The sequence below is a fragment of the Pelodiscus sinensis genome, chromosome 6 (genome assembly GCF_049634645.1).
Source record: "Pelodiscus sinensis isolate JC-2024 chromosome 6, ASM4963464v1, whole genome shotgun sequence".
In the NCBI taxonomy this organism is placed as follows: domain Eukaryota; kingdom Metazoa; phylum Chordata; order Testudines; family Trionychidae; genus Pelodiscus; species Pelodiscus sinensis.
The window spans coordinates 100463226-100489109 of NC_134716.1; the positions used below are offsets into that span (position 1 = coordinate 100463226).

Genomic DNA, 25884 nt, shown 5'->3' on the forward strand with positions numbered 1-25884 from the left:
GGGATAGCTTAAATTTTCCTATGTTTTTTCATCTGTGATAACTTTAATACCAGGCCTCCCACATATGTCAGACACAGGATTAAAAATCTCCACTCTTCCTGGGTTTCTCTCTAGTCAAATTGGTTACACAGATGCACACAGGCAGTCTCTCTCTCTCCCTTAAGCACAGAGAGGCACAGAGCAGTCCCAGACACTAGACACACTCTGGCCTTACTTTGTGGACCCTACACCATGAAACAGGCCCATGTGCAACACAGGCAGGGGTAGGCGCCAGTGCTGCGCACACACACACTCACAGCTCTGCGATCACCTGGCATAACACAACAATTTAGAGTCTGTGGCTCCCAGTCGCGTGGACACACGCAGTTCCCCCTCCCCCCGAGGGGGACACGTGCAGTTAAAGGTAGACACACGGGAGCGAGGGACAGACATACGCCCTTCCGCTCCCTCCCGACCCCGTCAAGGACTGCGAGGCGCTCAATGTCAGGCCAAGGGAAGCGGGCTGCCTGGCGGAGCGCGGTGCGGCGTTGCCGCCAGCAGAGGGCAGGAGAAGGGAGCGGTGCGAGCGCCGCGGCTTCCCTCCCTCTGTCCGCGGCGAGTCAGTGCCGACTGGGCGCGCAATGCCAGGAGCAGCAGAGGGGCTGAGCTGCTGAAGGGCACCAGCGGCGGCAGGAAGGGAAGGAGGGAGGCGGCCGGCCCGCTGGCTGCGCTGCCCGGACCCCTAGCGCCGCAGGAGCCGGGGCCAGGCTGGAGAGCGTTCCCCCCGCAGCATGGAGGCGGGCAAGCCGAGCTCCTCGCCCGGCAGCCGGGACGATGGCAGCGGCAGTGCCAACGCCTTGCAGGCGAAGCCGGCGGAGAAGGCGCTGGGCAGCCCGGGCGGCGGGAAGGAGCACGGCAACTCCGTGTGCTTCAAAGTGGACGGCGGCGGCGGCGAGGAGCCCGGGGCAGGCGTGGAGGAGGCCGAGGGGGCCGGGCGGCAGTACGGCTTCATGCAGCGCCAGTTCACCTCCATGCTACAGCCCGGGGTCAACAAATTCTCCCTTCGCATGTTCGGCAGCCAGAAGGCGGTGGAGAAGGAGCAGGAAAGGGTTAAAACTGCGGGGTTCTGGATCATACACCCCTACAGCGACTTCAGGTGAGTAAGCGCCCCCCCCCCCATCCCTCGGGGCCAGGCGCACCGGCACCTGCCTTCCGCACCCAGGGCCCCCACCCGCTCCAGCGTGGCGGCTCCCCCTGCGGAGAAAGAAGGGGGCCCTCCCCCCCGGGCAGCGCGCTGGGCAAACTTTGGCACGTGAAGAAGCGCGGCCAGGCGTGCAGCGCGCCGCCCCCCATTGTGTGCCCCTTACGGCGTGTCTCAGGGTCGCGCGGCGTGGGGTCGGGAGGAGAGGCGTGTGGGGCGCTAGGCAGGAGCTATCTGGGAGCCGGCGGCATGGCCGTGCGTAAAGGGTGGCTGGGTCTGTGTCCACCACTCGCACGCCCCGGGAGAGCCCGGCGTGTCGTTTGGCAGCTCTTGTCTTCTGGCGCCTTGTGAACCTAGTGCATGGCCAGCAGGCTGTGCGAGGGCAGGACCAGAAACCCAGCGCTGTGCTGCAAGTCCGAGAGAAAGAGGGAGGAAGGGGCGGGGGAGTCCAACCCTTTCCCCTCCCCAGCCTTTCCAAACGCTCGGCGACCTTGGCTACCAGTCGCTGATTAAAACTTTAGGGGGTCTCATCCGGTCCCAGATCTGTTTAATAGAGCTGCATGGGGGAAGACGGAAACAGACCGGGTAGAGAGGAGACGCTCAAGACGACAGTTGGTGCGGAAATAGTCAATCTGGAGGGTACTTTTTGCCAATCAGGGCATTGTGTGACGGTTGCAAACACTAAAGCTTCCACTTGAGACAGCCACGCTCATGATACCATCTACATGTTTTGTTAGTCTATAAAGTGCTACCAGACCATTTGTTGTTGTTTTTCTGTAACAGACTAATTTGGCTACCCCCTTAAAGCTCCTGTAGAGTGAGAACTTGCGGTTCGAGCTTTGCTGTTTCATACTGAACATGGCGTGAGCTGCTCAGAAAGATTTAAAGATTATATATTCATGTGAATAAAAGGCATGGACTTGAACAGGGACTAGGTGGACTGAGGGGGAATGGAAGTTTGCTCAGGTTCTTTTCACAAAAGGTTTTGTTCCTACTTAATTTACTTCGCGCTTGAAAGTCATTTAGCGAGCACTCGCCTTCTTGAGCTATACAATGCTATATCCTGGAGAGATAGAAAACAGGTAGAATTTCTACCCGGTCCCTAAGCGGGAGCTAGCCATGGTGCTGAATGGGATGGTTTCTGTAAATTCCTAGCCAATGCTGAGCATAACCTTGGAATCTCTGCCCTTGTGTTTCCTGGAATATAGAGTAGATCTCTGTCCATATACTGTATACAGTGGAAAATATAACTGTGCTTTTCGTAGCCCTTTAAATGCTGCAGAAAGGATGCAGAAGAAGGAGGTAATGTTAAGAATCCCTGACCTTTTCAGTTGAATCCATTGATAGTGGATTTCCAAATTCACGAGCTCTGTCAGATAACACAAAGCCAAGAAGGTTTTTTAGTATTCTCAGAGTAGAGAAAAATGACCTTGCCCTTACCAGGAATAGATTATTTTGTTTCACATAGTGTCATTGTATTATGCCAGGAATATATTTAAGCACATGCTTCTAAGGAATTCAGAAATCATTTATTCATTTATATTTTTTTCACATACTATACACAATTTGCATATGACTTAAGTATCTTATAGACTTTAACTGCAAATGCACTTAAAAATAAAATCAAATAAAATTGGAGTACAATATGACCTTTTTATAGTTAAAATGGTAAATGCAGTATTCAATTAGAATGTTAATTTATTTGATTGGATATTAAACATGAAAATACACAATTACATATAATATATTTATAAAAGATACAACAATAAACATATAGGGAGAACTATGGCTGTTAAAATCAATTAAAATAAAAAATAGTTCACTTTTACAACTTTAGTAAGGATTGTTTGGATTTATTTATAACATTTATTAATCACAATTATAGTAGTACTTTTAAAAATTATTATTGTGTTTAAAAGGGTTGATTGCATAAGTAAGCAATTTTATAAGTCTGTGCATATGCACAGAATTGTGTCTGTCATAGGAAGGGATACACTTGTTTAAATCGGATAGTTACACTGTTCTGTTAAAGAAATAAATAAGCTAAATAGTACATTTTCCAAAGGAAGCTAAAGAGAGATTCCTATTAAATCCTTGGTTCCAAAGGGACTATTTGAAGAGTGATGTGTCACTCAATAGGATGTACTGGAACCTTGCATTCAAGCTTATGTAAAGAAGAGCACAGTTATGCTTTGGCCTTGATCACTATGGGAAGTAAGCTGCATTAGCTTTTTTTCTTGGAATAGTTGTATTTCCTTTCCATGCTAGCTCAGCTGCATTGGCAGGTGCATGGGAAGAGAGGAGAAAGGAGTCAAGGCTCCACCTATTTTCCTCTTGTCCACCCACACCCTTCCTGCCATGGCGAGGGATGTAACAGTCTGCACAGGGTCTGTGGATAGTATGAATAGGCAGTTAAGGAGGTTCATTATATCCACTTGTTTCTGTATATGAGTGAGCAGCCAGACTCACAGTTCAAACTGAAATGAGTAATGGTGGCAGAGTCTCAAATTTTAGGCTAATATAAAATGTGAGTATCTTTTACTGATATGATTATTCCTATTAAAGTCAAGTTGACTACTCCTGTGATGAAAATTATTTAGGAGAATAAGTAGTCACAGAAATGGGTCAGTAAGTGATATACTCAGAATAATATTTTATTTGATATTAGTTTAGGAATTAAATAGAAACATTTTATGCTGATAGGCTCAGATGAAGTAGATGACAGGTATACTTATGGTATTCTAACATGCAGTAAGGACTGGATCCTCACAATTTTTTTTCCAAGGAAAGCAAATGGTATTCTACCGTGGGTAGTATTGGGTTTGATATGTGCTTATACTAGCTGTACTTTGCAAATAGATAAATAAGAAAGGGGCAGGAGAGAAATATATTTCATGATGTCAAAACTACCTTTAATCATTCATGCGGATTAGTTCTACAGCTTCTCTTCTGAAGTTTAGCGGTGGTTCTCAGGCCAGCTCTATACAATTTTTATACGAATATGACTATTTCAGCTAGAGGTATGATGTTTATTGGAATAGATATACAGGTTGAATATCTGTAGTCCGTCACTCTCTAATCTGGCAACATCTGTGGTCTGACATGATTTTAGTTAGCCAGATGTCCATTTATCATTTGTGTGGCCAAGTTTCCCACAGTCCCATAAAGTTTGTTTACAATCACCAGTCCTGGGTCTCAGTGTTCTGTGCTATTATTTAGCTCTAATTTATCTCTAAATGTCTCCTAAGAGCCCAGTAAGCAGTGGAAGTATTGATTATGCTGCTAGACAATAACGACCTCCCATTATTTGGCAAATTCTCTTGTTCGGCACCAGGTTAGTCCCAAGAATACTGGACTAGAGAGGTTCAATCTGTACTTGTACAACTGCCTTAGTGTGAATGCAGTTGTACATATAAAAAGAGACCTTATATAGGTATAGCTTATTTCCCTTTCTATTTAGAAATAGAGATATCAATATATAGACCTTTATACTAACATAACTGCGTATCCTTAGGATGACTGAACCACTTTAACTCTGCAAAGTAGGGCAATTCTTGTGTGCAGATGAGACCTGATGATACCTTGGACTCAGAATTGCACTATGAATTGCATTGATAATATGGTATACAATCATTTCCCTTTCATTGTGTTCCTACTTAACTTTCCTCTTCATGTTTCAATTTGACTACCAAGAAAATATTATAAAAACTAAATATTTGCCAGCATATGTCTGGAAAAATACTGAATAATATAGCTCCTAAAATAATAAAATTATTAGTGACTAATGCAATCAATAATACAAAATGTATAGGGATTTTTTAAAATGTCACTATACAAAATAAATTTGGCCATCAAGCATGAATTTAAAAAACATGTCAAATGTAGGCAAAATCTGAACTGGATTGATGTAAGTTTGTATTGTTGTTTTCCTCTGCTGCGGAAAATTTTCAGTGAATCACACTTGTTTGTAGCATTCCTTTTTGCTTTAGATAAAATATTAATAACATTTCCCCTTAAAAATACACATTTACCTTTCGTGTAAGATTACCTACTACAAAATATTTTGTTGTGTGAATATCATACTTTTAAAGTCCTTCATTCGCCTTCCTGACATTTTTTAAATGGTGTGAACAGCAGTGTGGAAAGCTCATTGCAGAATATGTACAAACTCAGTAATTTGATTCAGTTACTAAAATACTTGCTGTGTTTTGGCATCATGTTTTCTGAAAGCATTAACTTATCTCTGTTCCCAGAGAAGTCTGTGTTCTCCATCAGCTGTGTATGCTTTTGGGGAAAGAAGTTCCATAACTATTACGTAGTTTCCCCGTAAAGGGACCATTTGTTTCCGGTAGTCTCTTGCAAGAGAACAACTCAATCTTCTGGGGTTTAATGTCTAATTAGCAAACCATTATGTAAGCTGTGTACTAAATTCATGTCAGAAACTCTGTAAAATGCCTCCATTTATTTCTTCACAATCTAGCAGTAATTACTGAATCTGTAACTCTGGATAAAATTTCCATTTGACTGCGATAAACACACTGTTGTAACTCATACAAGTGTTTTGGTTACTGTGTGTTTGTTGAAATGATGAGTGTGTCTTCTGTGGGATGTAAAGCATGCTCAGATCAATTGAAGTCAAAAGGGTTACCCAGGTAAATGAGAATTGCAGGATTGGGTGCTTAATCTATCAAGCATGCTGTGAAATAGAACACAGATGAGGAGACATTTGTGTTACTTTGAATGACTCATTTGTTTTTGTGTATGCTTTAATCATTTGATAGTATGCTGATTATTGTATTTAATGGTTAACCTTGAGGTACTGTGACTTACTCATTATTCACTTCCTCTATTAGGGATGTTTTATATGGCTGATTTTCAGTCAGGTGCTTGCCCCCCATTATTCAATCTTTCAATATTTAGAGCCATCAGTAGTCCTTTTAACATCATTGGGACTGCTAATTTGTGTTAAGGCCTCAGGGTCAAGCCCCATGAAATCTTTCTTTTACATAAGACAGAATCACAACTCAGCTCACATCTTCATAGAATCTATGCAATTGTGCACAGATTATATAATATCAGCCAATATACAAATAAGAGTGAATTAGGAAACACAAGAGAATCTTAGCATTTACCATGGTGAATATCTTCCACTATACAAAAATGGCATTGATAGTATTAATTGTCAGAATCCCAATACTGAAATCTTCTATTTTAGGGCTGTGTCTTCCGCAGCTGCTTTTGTGGAAAAACTTGCCAGTTGTCTACACTGCCTGCTTGAATTTCCGCAAGATCACTGACTTCCTGCTGTCTGAAATCAGTGCTTCTTGCGGAAATACTATGCTGCTCCCGTTCGGGCAAAAGTCCTATTGCGCAAAGCTTTTGCGCAAAAGGGCCAGTATAGACAGCTCAGATTTGTTTTGCGCAGAAAAGCGTCGATCGCGAAAATGGCGATCAGGGCTTTTTTGCGCAAAAGCACCTCTAGGTTGGCATGGATGCTTTTCCACAAAAAGTGCTTTTGCGGAAAAGTGTCCATGCCAATCTAGAGGCTCTTTTCCGCAAATGCTTTTAATGGAAAACATTTCCGTTAAAAGCATTTGCGGAAAATCGTGCCAGTCTAGACGTAGCCTAGGACTTCAAATCCTCTTTCTCCTTTTATGATACCTGACAAAAAAAAATAAAGCCAGTTCTAACACTTCAGCAAAATCTTTTGGGTTTTGTAAATGGAAATGGGGTGTACCAAATCTAAAGCTTAAATGCAACTAGTATTAAATAGTAGTGGTGTTTGTTTATATTGCATCTACTTAGATCCAGAAAAGTCACTTAGTCCAAGTTTTGGCTTCATTGTGATCCACAGAAATCCTGCTAAACCCAGTAGGGATTCACACTCACTTGATGTGTTCGGAATAAATTTTTTCTAGGTGCCCATCAGTCTGTCTCTGAGCTTGTGCATTACTGCATCTCAAACTGAGGTCTGCGACACTTGGGAATCCCTGAGAATACCCCAGGCGGCCCTGTCCATCAACTCCTTCCCTCCCATCACCAACTCAACAGTTCCCAGTGGCTAGGAACTGCAGCCAATGGGAGCTGCAGGGGCAATGCCTAAAGGTAGGGGAAGTGCATGGAGACCCTTTCCCCCACGTAGGAGCCTCTGCCAGTGTGATGTGTCAGTTGCTTTTGGGAGCCACCTGAGGCAAGTGCCACCAGTTTGGAGCCCATACACTGCATCCCCTCTTGCATCTCCACACCCTGCATCTAATCTCCCTTCCAGAGCCTGCACCCCACACTTCCTCCTGCACTCCAACTCCCTTTTCAATTCTAGTGAAAGTGAGTGAGGTTGGAGGAGAGAGAGTAATGGAGGGAGGGGGGATGGAGGGAGTGAGAAGCCTCAGTGTAGGGTGTTGTCTCAGGGAAAGGGGCAGGGCTGAGTGGGAGTTTGAGGGTTCCTGAAAAATTGTAAATCAAAACAGGGATCCTCAGGTTGCTGAAGTTTGAGAACTGTTGCCCTAGAGCAATTCACAAACCTAGGGAAGATAAACATTCGGCTGCATATGGACACCAGCTGATATAAATTGCATATGGAGCCTGAGCCTATATTTATGCTCATAGGCTTCCTGTTAGTTTGGATCCCATTGAAGTCCGGTCAGAGGAGGTGGTGGTGCAACCCAATTTATTATATGCTTTAGCCCAGTAGTTAGACCATGTACAAGGAAAGTGGGCAAACCAGGTTTGATTTCCCTCTCATTTTCTAACACTAATATGGGAATTCTTATGAACAAAACTTGTACAGTACATGAATTCTTCCTTTTGTACTTTTCACTGAGCTCATCCTACTACATTTGCTAAGAGCTGACATGACAAAATTTCAGCCTTAACTCAGTTACTGAAGCATTCCCTCAATATCAGGGCAATAAGGTCTATTAGGCCTTGAAATAGTTTCCCAAGTGAAGTAGCAGAATCCCTGTCATTTCTGATATTTCAAAGTAGACTGGGCAAAGAATAGGAAGTGTAATGTAGGCCCTAAATCTTGTCTTCATGGAGGAGGGATGTACTTAATGACACAATAGGTGTCGTCATCTCTGATTTCTATAATTGTAATCTACATAATGCCTCACTGATGGCAGTGGCTATATGACTTGTTTGTATTATGCTCAATTATCCAACCTGACTGACTTGTTAATCATTGAGAGTCATTTTAGGCATCTAAATACCAGTTGCAAATGCTTTTGTTAAAATGTAGCTGCATCTGTAATATCCCATGGAGATGAGGGACATTTCTTGGCCCTTAGTCCTCTCACCATCATTCAGCACAGCTGATCAGACATGCAAGTGAAATGTTTCCCTGACCTCAGGCTACTGCAGGGGGCAAACACCCTCAGTACATAATGCTCTGGGAAGGGCTATGCCTTGATTTGTTTAAAAAAATGTCATTTAACTGATATATTGTCCTTATGGCTGAAGATAAAATGCATGTCCTCAGCTGAAGCACTATTTCAGTAGAGTGCTGTTGTATTATAATACATTTATTACACTGCTTCTCAGAATTAATATGCAATGTCCTTTAGCATTTTCCTTTTTTGACAGGCAAGTCAGTATTTCTAACTTAAAAACAAATTCTAAGAAAGGTAATTTAAGTAAGCAATATATCCAGTCACAGTAGGAACTTGTAACAAAATCCCAACTCTATTTTTTTCAATCTACTTTTAGTTTAACTTAGATTTTTCCCATAAACTCTGTAGCACCTGTGGAAAGTGCACATCAGTTCTTGTTCTTCTGAGGAAATGTTCACCTTTTAGTATTCAGCCTGTCTCTGCATATTCTGAACAAATAAACATGTGTACTATTCTCCTTTGTGCCTCTAGAACATGGTACTTCTTGGGCAGTTTTGAATCTTCAAAATTTTGCGCATGATGATTAATTTTATCACAGTAATCTTTCACCTTGGCTTCCTGTGCTGTTTGCTGACTTGTTTGGACTACAGTTATATAAAGTTATTGATTTTATTTTGAAATTATGTTAAACTTTGAAACTTGTATGTTGTGAGATAGTCACTGTATTTTGCGACCTTTGTGTTGGCCAATTATGTTAGGTAGCACTGTCATCCACTTCAGCAGATCTCTGTCCTTGTTTGCCGTTTTATAAAGGTATTTCTGGAGTGACCCAGTTGGAGGAATTTGAAGTTAGTGTATTGTGTGGTGAATGCCTGCCATAGTGATTAGAGAACAGAATTGAGAGCCAATTGGGTTTATTCCCAGCTTCACCCATAACTTGCTGTGTGTGATCTTTGGCAAATTATTTAGGCTCATGCTTTTCTAAAATGACATCTAATTTTGGATGTCTCTCTTCTGAGTGTCCAATCTGAGACAGGTAGGTGTCTCAAGACATTCAGAAATAATACCTATATACTTAAGAGGAATATTATTAGGCTTAATTAATGTTTGTAAATTTATTTTGAGAGTCTTAGATGAAAAGCAATACATGCAAATAATTATTTTTATGGGGAAAATATACATTTTAAAACAATAGTGAAAATTCTATTAGTTTGCTGATGTATGAAACTTCGAGCAGTTTACTAAATCTTTGCACTTTCATTCATAAATGCATGAGAGCTTTGCCTTTCTATCAACATGAAATGTTTAAGAGACGAAACTCTTAACCTACTTTTCAACATTTAATTTTTAACCTTAGAATACAGTGCTTGTTAATTGCTTGAAAGTCATTTTGCTTTTCGTTAGTTCTTTCTCAGAGACTTGATTTAAATTAAAAAATTAGAGCATTCTAGTTATTGGAGGGCTCATTCTATATGTATAGTTAATGGCCAAAAATTGTATCAGCTAGAGTCAACATCAGTGGAACTTCAAAGACACTGTCATATAACTTTTACAAAAATTGCATATGAATGGAGTATAGATATTTTGAAACATACTTTTCTTTTCTAGATCGCTAACGTTACTGCCTTTGTTCATGGCACACCTTAGAACAAAGCCAGAATACATCTGTTTTTGGAAAATGTTCTTTCCATTTCCATAGGCATATTTTCCAACAATCTTCAGAATAAAATAATTTATGGCCAAATTCTGATCTCAGTTATACTGGGTTTGAAATCCCCCCACTGGGTTTGTAGCTGTGTAACTGAAAGCAGAATGTGGCCCTTATTGTCTCTTCTATTCAATCTTATATGGAAATCTTTTCCAACAAAGTATGTTAGTAAGTTGATTGCCATCCTCATAGATTTCTACACACTGCTAAGTTACATCAACATATTTTCTAAATATGAAAAAATATCACAAATAAGCACATTACAATGGATACTTATGCCATGTAGCATAATTTTTCTTGAATAGATAAATGCTGAAACAAGACAGATTTCTTTGCATATGATAATATAAATGGACAAAGCAGTAAAAGAGTTTAATTATAGAAAAAGATAGAGTCAAGTTTGATAGTAATTGGAACTAATGTTTCTGCAGTTTTCTCCCTTTATCTTTTAAAATAGGAAATATGGAAAGCAAGCATTTCAAATATCCTTTAACAATATGATACTAAATACCATGGACCAACTTCTGCTTTCAATTACACATTTACAACACCATTGACAGCAAACCAATTTAAAAAATAGTATGACTTGTTAACTTTTGAATGTTTTTTCTTTTTAATAGTAAATTTTAGGCTCAAATCCTGCCAAATTTTATGTACATGCTTAACTTTCAGAATAGTTCCATTGGATTTAAGAAAGCCTGTGTTTGTAGGATATCGAGCCTGAATCTCAGCTTATGTACATAACACACTGATGATTTGCTTCTTTCACCACAGTGAAGAGTTTGTTAACCTTTGAGTATTGACACTTTCTCTGGATTTCAAAGGCTTTTTGATTACATCCTTCCTCCCTCTAAACTAATAAAATCCAAGCAAGAGCCTCTTTGTACTTGAATGACTATCTGATTTCAGTGGAATTCAGGTGCCTAAATACTTGTGTATTTTGGGACCATAGATATGTAACCTAAGAAAGGTTTGAGCAGTCAGTTATGGGCAATATTAGGAGATTAGAACATAAGAATGGTCATACCGGGTCTGACCAAAGGTCCATCTAGCCCAGTATCCTGTCTGCCGACAGTGGCCAATACCAGATGTCCCAGAGGGAGGGAACACAACAGGTAAGCCTTACATGAGCCCTCTCCTGTCATCCATTTCCAGACAAACAGAGGCTAGGGACACCATTCCTACCCATCCTGGCTAATAGCCATTGATGGACCCTAACCTCCATGAATTTATCTAGCATTTTTTGAACACTGTTAAAGTTCTAGCCTTCAGCGCATCCTCTGGCAGGGAGTTGCATAGGTTGATTGTGCGCTAAGTGAAGAAAAACTTCCTTTTTGTTTGTTTTAAACCTGTTGCCTATTATTTTCATTTTGTGATTCCTAGTTCTTTTATTGCGGGAATACGTAAATAACTTTTCCTTATTCACTTTTTCCATACCAGTCATGATTTTATAGACCTCTATCACATCCCTCCTTAGTCTCCTCTTTTCTAAGCTGAACAGTCCAAGTCTTCTTAATCTCTCTTCATATGGGACCCATTCCAAACCCCAATCACTTTTGTTGCCCTTTTTTGAACCTTTTCCAAAGCCAGTATATCTTTTTTTGTGACCACATCTGTACGCAGTATTCATGGTTTTATATAGAGGCATTAAGATATTCTCCATCTTATTCTCTTTCCCTTTTTTAATGATTCCTAACATTCTTTTTGCTTTTTTGACTGCCGCTGCACTCTGAGTGGATGTTTTCAGAGAACTATCCACAATGACTCAAGATCTTTCTCTTGAGTAGTTGTAGCTAAATTAGTCCCCATCATATTGTACATATAATAGGGATTATTTTTTCCAATGTGCATTACTTTACATTTATCAACATTAAATTTAATTTGCCATTTTGATGCCCAATCACTTAGTTTGGTGTGATCTTTTCTGATCTCTTCACAGTCTGCTTTGGTCTTAACTACCTTGAGCAGTTTGGTATCATCTGCAAATGTTGCCACCTCACTGTTTACCCCTTCCTCTAGATCATTTATAAATAAGTTAAATAGGATGGGTCCCAGGACAGACCCAAGTAGTTACCTCTCTCCACTCAGAAAACTTACCATTTATTCCTACCCTTTATTTCCTGTCTTTTAACTAGTTATCAATCCACGAAAGGGTCTTCCCTCTTACTCCATGACAACTTACTTTCATAGAATCATAGAGCTGGAAGAGCCCTCAGGAGGTCACCAGGTCCAGCCCCCTGCCCTGATCTTTACTTAAGAGCCTTTGGTGAGGGACCTTGTCAAAGGCTTCCTGGAAATCTAAGTATAATATATCCACTGGATCCCCCTTGTCCACCTGTTTGTTGACCCTCCTCAAAGAACTCTAGCAGATTAGTAAGGCATGATTTCCCTTTACAGAAACTATGTTGACTTACCGCCAACAAATTATATTCATCCCTGTGTCTGATTATTTTATTCTTCACTACAGTTTCAACTAATTTGCCTGGTACTGACAGTAGACTTACCGATCTGTAATTGCCAGGATCACCTGTAGAGACCTTTTTAAATATTGGCGTCATGTTAGCTATCTTCCAGTCATTAGGTACGGAAGCCGATTTAAAGGATAGGTTGCAAACCACAGTTTATAGTTCCGCAATTTCCCATTTGCATTCTTTCAGAACTTTTAGGTGAATGCCAGCAGGTCCCAGGGACTTGTTACTGTTAAGTTTAGCAATTTGTTTCAAAACCTCCTCTAATGACACCTCATTCAGATTTGTCACCTAAAAAGAATGGCTCAGGTTTGGGAATCTCCCCAGTATCCTCAGCCATGAAGACTGAAGCAAAGAATTCATTCAGTTTCTCTGCTATGAGTTTATCATCTTTGAGTGCTCCTTTAGCATCTCCATCGTTCAAGGTCCCCACCGGTTGTTTAGCCGGCTTTGTGCTTCTGATGTACTTAAAAACATTTTACTATTACTTTTTGAATTTCTGGCTGCTGTTCTTCAAACTCCTTTTTGGCTTTTCTTATTATATTTTACACTTAATTTGACAAAGTTTATGGTTCTTTCTATTTTCCTCACTAGGATTTGACTTCCACTTTCTAAAAGGTATCTTTTTATCTGTCATTGCTTCTTTTACCTGGTTAAGCCACAGTGGCACTTTTTTGGTTCTCTTATTGTGTTTTTTAATTTGGGGTATACATTTAAGTTGGGCCTCTATTATGGTGTCTTTGAAAAGTTTCCATGCAGCTTGCAGAGATTTTACTTTTGTCACTCTCCCTTTTAATTTGTGTTTAACTAACTTCCTCATTTTTGTGTAGTTCCCCTTTCTGAAATTAAATGCCACAGTGTTAGGCTTCTGAGGTGTTTTTCCCACCACAGGGATATTAAATTTTATTATATTATGGTCACTATTTCCAAGCGGTCCAGTTACATTTACCTCTTGAACCAGGTCCTGCATTCCACTTAGGACTAAATCAAGAATAGCCTCTCCCTTTGTGGGTTTCAGAACCAGCTGCTCCAAGAAGCAGTCATTTAAGGTACCAAGAAATTTTATCTTTGCATCCCATCCTGAGGTGACGTGTACCCAGTCAATATGGGGATAGTTGAAATCCCCCTCTATTATTGAATTTTTTAATTTGATAGCCTCTCTAATCTCCCTTAGCATTTCATAGTCACTATCACTGTCCTGATTAGGTGGTTGATAATATATCCTTATTGCTATATTCTTATTATTGGAGCATGCAATTTCTACCCATAGAGATCCTATGGAACATTTTGGCTCATGTAAAATTTTTACTTCATTTGATTCTACATATAGTGCCACTCCTCCACCAATATGACCTGTTCTGTCCTTCCAATATATTTTGTACCCCGGTATGACTGTGTCCCATTGATTGTCCTCATTCCACCACATTTCCGTGGTGCCTATTATATCAATATCCTCCTTTAAAACTAGGTACTCTAGTTCACCCATTTTACTGTTTAGACTTCTAGCATTTGTGTATAAGCACTTTAATAATTTGTCACTATTTATCCATCTGCTATTTCTTGATGCGTTAGACTCTTTTTCTTTTGATTGTGTCTCATTTGATCCAACCCATACTTCCATCCTCTTCTCCTGACTAGAACACAGAGCCTCTCTGTTAATAGAACTTTCCCTAATTGATGTGTCTGTCTGATCCATGTGCTCCTCCGCATCTGTCAGCTTTCCCTCAGAAGATGATATTGTTTTGCGCAATAATAAACATAAAATCCTGCATTCAAGGAGAAGGAATGAAAAGAATAGGTACAACATTTCAGTATCCAGGAAGATAATAGAGCAAATAATTAAGTAATCAGTTTCTAGTCTCCTAGAAGATAAAGTAATATGTAATAGTGAGCATGGATTCATCAAGAATAAATCATGTCAAACCATCATAATAGGTTTTTTTTGACATGATAACAAGCCTTGTGGATAGAGGGGAAGTGATAGATGTGGTATATTTTGACTTAGGTAAGAATTTTGATACAGTCTTGCATGAGCTTCTTATGAAACAAACTAGGGAAATGGATGGATTTACTATACGATGTGTACATAACTGATTGGAAAACCATTCCCAGAGACCAGATTATCATTGGTTCAAAAGCAAGCTGGCAGGGCGTATCAAGTGGGGTTCAGTAGGGATGAGTTCTTTGTCCATTTCTGTTCAGTATCTTCATCAATAATGTAGATCGTGGCAGAGAGTGTATCCTTATGAAGTTCACAGATGATACCAAGCAAGGAAGGCTTGCAAATGATTTGTAGGATGAGATTAAAATTCAAAATCATATGAACAAACTGGAGAAATGGTCTGAAATAAATGGAATGAAATTCAATAAGGATGAATGCTAAGTACTCCATTAGGAGGAACAATCAGTTGCATACATACAAAATGGAAAATGGCTGCCTAGAAAGGAGTATTACGGAGAGGCATCCGGGGGAGTCATAGTGACTCACAAGCTAAGTATGAATCAGCAGCGTAACACTGTTGCAAAAAAAACAAAAAAAAACAAAAAAAAAAACCCCCCCCACACACACCAAGCATAATGCTGGGATATATTAGTAGGAATGTTGTAAACAAGATGTGAAAAGTAATTATTTTTTTCTACTCTGCACTGATATGGCCTCACTTGGAGTATCGTGTCCAATTCTGGGCACTGCATTTCAGGAAAGATGTGAACAAATTGGAGAAGGTCCAGAAAATAGCAACATAAGTGATTAAAGGTCTAGAAAATATGTCCTATGAGGAAGTTGAAAAAGTTGAGCTTGTTTAGTCTGGAGAAGAAAAGACTCGGAAGGAACATGGTAACTGTTTGCAAGTACATGTAAGGTTATTACAAGTAGGAATGTACATGAGTAACTGGTTAACCTTACCAGGTTATGCTTACTGGTAACTGGCCCAGCAAGAGCAGCCCCATACCTGTGGCATGCCATGGGTGGAGACCTGCTCTGGTCCAGCCAGGCCCACCACAGGGATGGCAGCTGACAGCCCTGTGGTCTCAGGAGCTGGGAGTCCCACAGTTAGTTGTGCAACCAATAGAATTTATATTGGTTACATGGTTAATAGATAGATAGATAGATTCCTAATTACAAGAGGAGGGAGAAAAACTGTTCTCCTTAACATGTTGACTTAAATTGCATTAAGAGAAGTTTAGTTCGGACATCTGGAAAAACTTCCTAATTGTCAGAGTGGTTAAGCATTGGAATAAATGACTCAGAGATATTGTAGAATCTCTGGCTACGTCTACACTGGCCCCTTTTCCGGAAAGGGCATGGTAATTTTTGAGATCGTAATAGGGAAATCCGCGGGGGATTTAAATATCCCCCGCAGCATTTAAATAAAAATATCCGCCGCTTTTTTCCGGCTTTTAGAAAAGCCAGAAAAGAGCGTCTACACTGGCCAGATCCTCCGGAAAAAAGCCCTTTTCCGGAGGATCTCTTATTCCTACTTTGAAGTGGGCTTTTTTTGAAAAGGGCTTTTTTCCGGAGGATCTGGCCAGTGTAGACGCTCTTTTCCGGCTTTTCTAAAAGCCGGAAAAAAGCGGCGGACATTTTTATTTAAATGCCGTGGGGGATATTGAAATCCCCTGCGGATTTCCCTATTATGATCTCAAAAATTACCATGCCCCTTCCGGAAAAGGGGCCAGTGTAGACGAGCCCTCTGTCACTGGAGGTTTTTATGAACAGGTTAGATAATACTGGATAATACTTAGTCCTGCCATGAATGCAGGGGACTGAAATATATAATCTTTGAAGGTCCCTTCCAGTCCTATAATTCTGTGAAAATGGGGGGGAGGGAGGAGAGAAGAGGAGAGGAACCAGTCTATACACGTCTTTAATAAATCCAAGCAGTATAGGTGCTGCAAAGATCAATATTGGGGTAGAAAGGGCAGTGATTTATCAGAATGTTTCTGTTTTAAGAAGGGCTGAAAATATACAAAAATTGTGATCCAGAAGCTTTTGTCCAGCTTTGAAAGTTTAGGATAAATTTAAGTGCTGGAGTATTGTTAGCCATTATACATTGTCCATCCTACACACTGAATAAGGTAGGATTCCTGCAGAAAATATAGTGTCATCATGTAATAAAATTGCATCATAATGAATAAATCAAAGGGCAGAGTTAAGGTTGCTTATACAACCTTAACTTTGTAATTTCCTGTATGATTTATTGTGTTATGTATAGTTTTAATATTCTTTATTGCTTTGCTGTCAGAGAATGACATAAAGTAATATCTCTGTGAAAACCATTCCATCCACTGAAAGCACAACAATATTAATTTGTATATTCTAAGGTAGTACTAGATTGAGGCTAAAATACCAAACAGTGGTTGCAAAAGGTAAAACAAATAGATATGTTACTTTTATTTAAAGTTTGCATGTGCAAACATAGGCATAGAAACTAGAAGTCCAGCAGGTGTTGCAGCACCACCAGTTTACTGTGGAAAGTTTGACGGTGCTGTCACAAAGAACTCAGCATTATTTTGTGCTTTAGAATTCTGGAACTGTGCTGCACCCCTGTGGTGTGAATGGAAATTTTGCTTTTTCACACTGCTTTTGAACACACATGACTTACAGATTCATTAACTGGCTTTCAATGTCCCGGCTATAAAAAGTGCCATTGGATGCAAAATCTGGCACTATAACCCTATAACAGCTAGGGTTACTTTTAAAAAAATTGTTGATCTTTCAATGATGCCTTTAATTAAATATGTTGAAGATAATACAGAAAGGATTATCTGAAAATGTGTTGTATTACAGTCTCTATATTTATTGACACATTCAAAGTAACAAGGAACTCAGAGCAGATGAGCAGCCACATAAAATTAATCTACTAGGTAATCATGTAACTTGATGTAATAGTATCATGCTGCTACTTACTAATGCAGAATGTGAATGAATGTATCACATTTCAGCCACAGGTGTGTCTATTTAATAGGTAGGGCACCACAAACAACACGAGGGCTACGTCTAGACTGGCCCCAAATTCCAGAAAATGAATGCAAAGCAGGTAAGTCAGCATAGGGAAATCCGCGGGGGATTTAAATATCCCCGTGAGATTTAAATAAACATGTCCGCCACTTTTTTCTGGCTTGGGGAAAAGCCGGAAAAAAGTGTCTAGACTGGCGCGATCCTCCGGAATAAAGCCCTTTTCCGGAGGATCTTCTTATTCCTACTTTCAGGTAGGATTTCCCTATGCTGACTTACCTGCTTTGCATTCCTTTTCCGGAATTTGGGGCCAGTCTAGACGTAGCCTGGGAGTATTTGCCTTCTAGAGCTTTATGGATTTTAATATGATTAGTAAATAATATAAACATGTTGAATATGTTTTGCGTTTGTTTTCTGCAGTGTGTAATATATTTTCTGCAGCATGCAAAATATATGAAAGTCTTATTCATTTTTATGGTGTAACACCATTTTAGTGTGCTCTTTGCTTTATATTTAGTTTTGCATGTAACAGGCCCAGTTTTACTATGTGACAGCAAGACATATATTGACAATTGCTTGTCATTTCTGTGTAGATCCTACTTGGTGACTTAGATTGGTATGGAATACTTTTATATTCAGGCTAGGTTATTATCAACCAAAAGTAGTTACCACTTCATGGTTCTTTGGTGGCCTATATTAACACTTCTGTCCATGAGAAAAACACACTGAAGTGAACAACTTAGCACACATAATAAAAGTTGTTGGCAGAGGCAGCAAATATCAAAAGTATGTTAATTTCACCAAAGTGGTGTTATTAGCAGAGAGCTCAGGCATTTTGGTGATTCCATTGTTGCTGACTGTGAGGACACACAGAGCACATGTATTTTCCCTTGTGGCAGAACTTCAATGATTACTAACAGTGGTGGTGGTGAGTGTTTTGGGAAAGGACAGTGAATGGGTTATAGAAAGCTATTCTAGAAAAGAAGTGTGTGTTGGAATTCTGAAATGGAAAAATGGAATGAGGTGTATTAACATTTGCATACCATGAATCATAGTTTTTATCAATTACAAACATTACATAGTGATAGAAATGTAGCCGTGTTAGTCTGGTGTAGCTGAAACAAAAAACAGGACAATGTAGCACTTAAACCATCTTGTTAGTCTTTAAAACATTACATAGAACTACAAATTTCTAAGATATGGAGACATACTGAGTGTCTTAGCTTTGATTGTGCATTGAGCTGCTTTGTTGGCAAGAATTGTGGAGGCTTTCCCCAACTTTAGCTTCCATTTCTTTCCCAAGTGTGGGTTGTTGCTATTTGTGCAATTCCTAATAGACTTTTAAAATTAGATACCACAAAATTCTTAATTAATGCAACCAGGAGCTAGAGTATTTGCAGATGAATTATTTTTAGACAATGATCCCTCGCTTTCACACGCCTTGGGAGGCAGGCCAGGCCAGTCCTTGACCACAGACAACCCGCCAACTTGAAGCATATTCTCACCAGCAACTATACACCGCACCACAATAACTCTAACTCAGGAACCAATCCATGCAACAAACCTCGGTGCCAACTCTGCCCACATATATACACCAGCAACATCACCACAGGACCTAACTAGATCAGCCATACTGTCACTGGTTCATTCTCCTGCACATCTACTAACGTAATATATGCCATCATGTGCCAACAATGCCCCACTGCTATATACGTCGGCCAAACTGGACAGTCCCTATGTAAAAGAATCAATGGACACAAATCAGATATTAGGAATGGCAACATACAAAAACCTGTAGGGTAACACTTCAGTCTCCCTGGACACACAACTGCAGACCTATCGGTAGCCATCCTGCAGCAAAAAAACTTCAGGACCAAACTTCAAAGAGAAACTGCTGAGCTACAGTTCATCTTCGAGTTTGACACAATCAACTCTGGATTAAACAAAGACTGTGAATGGCTTGCTAACTACAAAAGCAGCTTCTCTTCTCTTGGAATTCACACCTCCAGATCAGCTACTAGAAGTGGGCCTCATCCTCCCTGATTGGATCCACCACGTCATCTCCAGCCTGATTCTGGCCTGCATATTTATACCTGCCTCTGGAAATTTCCACTACATGCATCTGACGAAGTGGGTCTTTGCCCATGAAAGCTTATGCTCCAACACTTCAGTTAGTCTATAAGGTGCCACAGGACTCCTCGCCGCTCTAAAATTAGAGTATTTAATGTTTGTAGATTGGTCATTCTAATTTGACAGTAAGAATGCTTTTTACAAGTTATATAATGCAGATGTTTTACTGACATTTAAGAAATCAGCAAACTGTCAATGTGTGATTTTAATTAAGTTAGAGGATAGGAATAAGCATTAGGAGATTCATTGTTTGTATTCTAGGTTCTGTCACTGACCGACTGTATGATTTTGGACTCTGTCACTGATTCACTGTATGATTTACTGTTTTTTTGCCTTAGTTTGTTCATCAGTAAAATGGGCATGATACCTAACCATCTCTTTTCTAACACATGAAGCCTAATCTGTTTTATGAAGTGCTCTGTGTTATTTTGGATGACACATACTATACCCTATGAATTACTGTTCCAAGTTTATTTATTTTTTGGAATATCTGAACAGACTGCTGTAGAAAATACATAGAGCTGGGTGAATTTTTCTGCTAATAGTTAATTCTAATGTAAATATCAGTATGCCTGTGCCATATTCATGTCCATTTTCTATTCACTTTCCATGAACACTCTGGTGCTGGTTTTCCTAGCATTAACATTTTGTGTAGAATTCATCTTAGAAATGTGATGGGCTTGATCCAAAACCCATTGAAGTGAATGGATAAACTTTTATTTAGCATATTTAGCATCTATAGTAGGAAGAAGTAGTGGAAAGGGATTTTTATTGCTTCGGTCTTCCCATTGTCTACATGTGTATTTCTATCTCAGCAAATAGAAAATAAGAGAATAGTAATAAGAGGAAACATAGAAATTAAAACTCAAAAGTTGCAGTGAAATTCTAGGTCACAGTTATGAGACCCATTTATGTCATCTTCCCTACATTTTTGCAAGGTGAAATGGAGAGACAAAGAAATTTTGATCAATACAGAAGGATATTATTATATCAATAGTAACTTTCAAAATAATCTGAATCCCACAGCAGATGAAGAACAATGACATTTCAATGTAACAGAATTAAAAAGTTTTAAAAGCAGAAAATTGCTTCATTACATCTTCTGTTCCCACCAGCAGTTCCTGTTCAATCATTATGGAAGGAAGGAGAGAATGGAACGTAGGAAACAAAACCTGTGGTTTATATGCAGAGGTATCTCTAAACCAGGGGTGGGCAATAATTTTTTTTTTGGGGGGGGGGCATTCCAAGAATTTGGTAAATGTTCAGGGGCTGAACTCTTCCATGATATTAATGGATGAGTTGCTGGGTCTGGAATGGAGGTTGGGTGCAGAAGGGAGCTTTGGGTAAGGGACTGGGGTGCAGGAGAGGGTGGCATCTTGGAGGGAGTTTGGGTAAGAAGGGGGTTGTGACCTAGCACAGGAGACTGGGATGTATGAGGAAATGCAGAGGTTTGGGTTGTGTTCTAGGACAACAGGGAGTTGTGACCTGGGGCAGAGGATTGAGAGACAGTGTCTAGGAGGAGGTATGGGTTCAGGAGAGGGAGCAGAGGGTTTGGATTATGTGGGGTAGGGGGACAGGAGTGAGGAGACAGAAGATTAGCAGAAGAGAAGGGCTGGAATGCCAGAGGCAGGCGCTGTCCAGTAGACACTTGCCTGGGTGACTCCTGGCCAGCAGCTCAGCAAGGTTCCATGCTCCGGAAGGCTGCTCAGATCAGCCGACTGTGGGGCCAGGTGTGTCTGTGAACAGCTGCGAGCCTGAGGGGAGCAGGGATGGAGGGAATACTTTATACCAGGCCTGTTCTTCAAACAAGCATTTCCCATTGGCTGGATTGTGTTGGGGAGGAGGAGGGGAATGAGCGGGAACCTCTCTACCCAGCTCCCCAGGGCTCACAGGTGTTCACAAACAAACAGGGCTCCATAACCAGCTTTTTTTAGTGGCATGTGGGGAGGGAGAGAAAGGGGCAGACAAGGAGTCTGACTGAGGCTCCCACTGTGTCTGTAGGCTGGATCCAGAAATGTGGACATATTTTGCCTTGCCCTGAACTAGAGTGTACAAAGGGTAATAAGGTCTACATATCCAATAAGAAAAAAAAGCTTCCAAGAGTTTTATGACTCTGCATTGGGAGTACTAATATAAAGTTACCAAAATATTGCAGTAAGGAGTAATTAGAGCCAAATGAACTTAAAAATGTCTCTGCTGAGTCCCGGAGGTTCTAATTTCAGCACTTTTGCATTGCATATCAGCAATAGCTACAATGTAGTTATGGATCTGTCAGCACTATCTCTAGAACCTTTTATTCAAAGTTTAAAAAATTAAGTCAATTAAAGTTTTTTTGGACCTAACTAGGGATGTGAATGGTTAGCTGGTTAACTAGTAGGGGCTGGAGTAGCTCCCCACCCAGGAGGCACACCATGACAGGAGCTGCTCTGACTGGCCATTGCCCTCTGCTGCAGGCAGGGGCTGCTCTTATTGGTTAGCCAAAGCAGCCTTGTCAGTTGACTGATTAAACATTATGTTTAATCAATTAACCAATTAAATGGGATTTTACATCCCTAGACCTAACTGATCATTTCAATCTCTATCTCTAAAATGTCAGTTTCATTATTTGCCATTCTCAGTATATTATAGATGTTGTTGTACCTGTTAAAATATGTTTTTATTTATTCCAGTTTGGGTTGGTAACCCCTCCTATTATGGTTGCCTGATACTTATCTTTATAGACCTAGTTATCAGTTGTTTATAACGTTGCCAACATAAATATTTGGGCTGCAATTTTTCATGGCTGTTTGCATCAGATTGAACTCTTTTGGTTCAACAATTTGCAAGAACAAGGGCTGGGAAAAGTACATTGCTTAGCCCTTAGGTCTAGGACTCCCCTGCCCCTGTCTTCTCCTAGCAAAATAAATCTAATGATTGGGAGTTGGGGAAAGATTTGAAGTGTCTGGGAAAGACAGCTGACTGGAAGCCAGGGAGCAGAATGAGTGGGGAGGTATTGAGTTTATCCCAGCAGCCACGGGAGGAGGAGAAATAGATGGGCTGAACAAGCAGACTGGGACTAGGAACCACTATAGGGAGAAGCGAAACGGGTGTATTAAAGAGTTAGAGTGCAGGGCAAGAACCGGGACTGGCTGGACAGCCAAACCCATGACAGATATTTCTACATTACTGATGACATAGTGATTTTGACACCTCTGGAATCTACTGAGACTTTGTTGGTTAATTTATTGCCACAGGACATCCTAGTTAAGAGGAAGAACCAATTTAAAATGCATGCCTACCCAATAGTGATTAAGAATTAATTAGCATTACTTAATGTTTGTATAGCGCTTTGAATTGCAAAGCAGTATATGAGCTCTATGTAACATTTTGTTCTTTTACTTTATTCAACTAGCTTGGGGGAAACTGAATTTTATTTAAAATGATTTCAGTTTTCATTTATTTTATTTGTAGAGGTCCTGCTTATCCCAACTGAAAGGGCCATACATATTTGGGGGAACAATCACTCAGATTTGCTTTTCCTCACAATATTCCACTTTCTTGCTGCGTGGTGAGTAATGAGTGCTTCAGCAATGCACAATGCCCTTGATTATGCTTATTTTCAATCTATGATTTCTTCTTTAAGGCACTTCCAGGCTGATCTAATTACATTGTCAGCAGGCTCACCATTCTAATAGGCAGAGAGGGCTGCATTTCTAATAGGGCACAGGTTAGTGTGAGTTGAGGCTACACAACAATAAGGGCTTTGGCTATAATTATACTTGTCCTAATTCCATAGAGTAGCAGAATATTGTGAAGGTAAAACTTGTGTTATGGTTTATCAGGTGCAATATCTCAGCAGTATACACTGTGAATATCCTACCTAATTTTAAGGTAAGAGTCTTTGGCACCTACTTACTTATCATGTAAGTTCATTATAACACAGGGTCACAGAAATATCTTTCATGTAGAAGATGGATACATTATGTTACTAAGTAAAAGGCTCTGAGGTCTATTGAGCACTTACAGGTGAGCAGACATTAGGTGAGAGACTCAACTATCCCCTTGTTCAGAAACTGATCATATGGTACTTTGGCAGACTGAATAACAACAATATGAAGTCATTTTCAGAGCCGAGGAAAACAAAAACAGGGGTACGCATTTTATTTGAAAAAAAATACCCCTGCAAGAAATCTGTAGTCACAAATTCATGTTTAACCAGTTGTATAAATTGGGGAAAAAAAACCTATGAAAGGTTAATTTAAAATAATGAGGAAAAAATGAATAAACTATTTGTTGAATATAATTCAACCAGTCTTTCTATTAAATATGAGCCAGGACTTTGCTCCTCATCCATAGCAGAGAAGAGGAATTTTAGGAAATTGTCAAAGATTTACTCTACAAATCTTGTCTCTAGTTTGATTAAATCCCTTGGTTTCACGACTAGCATATTCCAACTGGCCAGTTTTTCCTTAAAGTACAATTTTTACTTTTTGCTTGATGAATGACCAACACCTGAAACAATGAAATCAATGTTCTGTGTAGAGCAAAACAAGTTTGCTAGAAAGACGTGTAATTTGAAATCTTTATTAAAAAATGTTTTAATAAATACAAATGTTCCTCTTATGCATCAGAATTTGGTTCTCATTAGAGATGCCATCTTTCTTTGGAATTCCTTATATATGCTATACTCTTGTAATAAGTTTTGGCTTTTAGTAATAGAATGGAACAGGGGTGGGCAATAATTTTTTGGCCAGAAGGGGCAGGGCCTACACTGGAAGGGGCGGGGCCAGAATGCTTCTGAGCTTCCACGTCCCCATGATTCGTCAGGGCAGGGCTTTTGCCTCCCTTCCAACTAGGCACCCATGCCCCTGGCAGGGCAGGAAGAGGCTACACATGCTCCCTCACCCCCAGGCCAATCAGAGCTTGGGGGTGGGGGAGTGCGCAAAACCTCCTCCCGTTTTCCTCCTCTCTTCACCCCTTCCTGCCAGGAGCATGCGGTACTTCCACACTCCTCACAGGGCGTGCACTCTTGAATATGTGCTTTATCATTACACACAATTGGCCCTGATCCTGCCAATGATTTCTCTAGCTCAGACTTCTGTGCCTGCTCAGCCTTCACTGACTTAATTAGAACTCCATGGAGATTCAACATTTTATCAGAATTTGTCCTTTTAATGCAATAATTGAGTATGAGAAACTGTACAATACCCTATGCCAGGCCTAGGCAAAATACGACCAGCGGGCTGGATCCGGCCCACCAAGCCCTTAGATCCGGCCCACCGAGCCCTTGGATCCAGCCCATGGACACTGCAGGCTCCCTGATTGCTCACTGCAGCCCCACTCAGGCTCCCTGATTGCCTTGCCCTGCCCGCATTCAGCTCAGAAAAGCAGCTGTGGGGCAGTATCTCTTTAAAAACTGTAAGCCCTGGAGGGGAGGAGGGGAGGCTTCAGGTGCTATCCCCTCCCCAGTATAATTCCACTGATCAGAAACTGGCCAATGGGAGTGGCCTGTTTGAATAATAGGCAGCCATGAAGCACCATGCCCCCTCCCCGCAGTAGCTCATAGTTATTCACAGAGCACATGGCCTCAGCCTGTGCAGGAGTGGGATAGGCAGGGAACCTGCTTCAGAAACATGCGGGGCTTCTGGTCAGGAGTCATCCAGGTAAGTCTCCTGGTAAGAGCCCGTCTCTGACACCTCAGTTTCTCCCTCCCCTAACCCTCTGCCTCCCTCCTGTATCCTACTCCATATACCAAAACCCTCTTCCCCCTCCTTCTGAACACGTATCCCCTCCCAGATCTGGCACCACAATTCCCTGCCCCAGATCACTATCCTCTCCTGCCCTAAGCTCACAACCCAGTCCCATGCACATCCTCCTGTACCCAATTCCCTGCTCTAGGTCACAGCCAACCCCTCTGCACTCCAGTCCAGTGCCCCAGGTCACAACTGTCTCCTTCACCAAGACTCCCTCCCAGATCCCACATTCCCTCCTGCACCCCAATCCTTTACCCCAGGCTCCCTCCTGAACACAACCTCCATCCCAGGCCCAGCACCTCCTCCATTGATATAGTGGAAGAGGGTGGCTCTCAAACACTTCCCAAATTCTTGGAGTGGCCCCCTGTCAAAAATGATTGC

The 25884-nt window shown here is 40.8% G+C and overlaps 1 protein-coding gene across 2 annotated transcripts in view; it reads left to right on the forward strand.

Annotated features, from left to right (window-relative positions):
* Positions 1–602: 602 nt before the first annotated feature.
* Positions 603–25884, forward strand: part of HCN1 (hyperpolarization activated cyclic nucleotide gated potassium channel 1) — a 296887-nt gene continuing 271605 nt past the window's right edge. For both annotated transcript variants that reach the window (XM_075932483.1, XM_075932484.1), the window contains exon 1: positions 603–1135. In XM_075932483.1, the coding sequence (XP_075788598.1) occupies positions 771–1135 (365 nt within the window). In that variant the 5' untranslated portion in view covers positions 603–770. The remainder of the gene's footprint in view (positions 1136–25884) is intronic.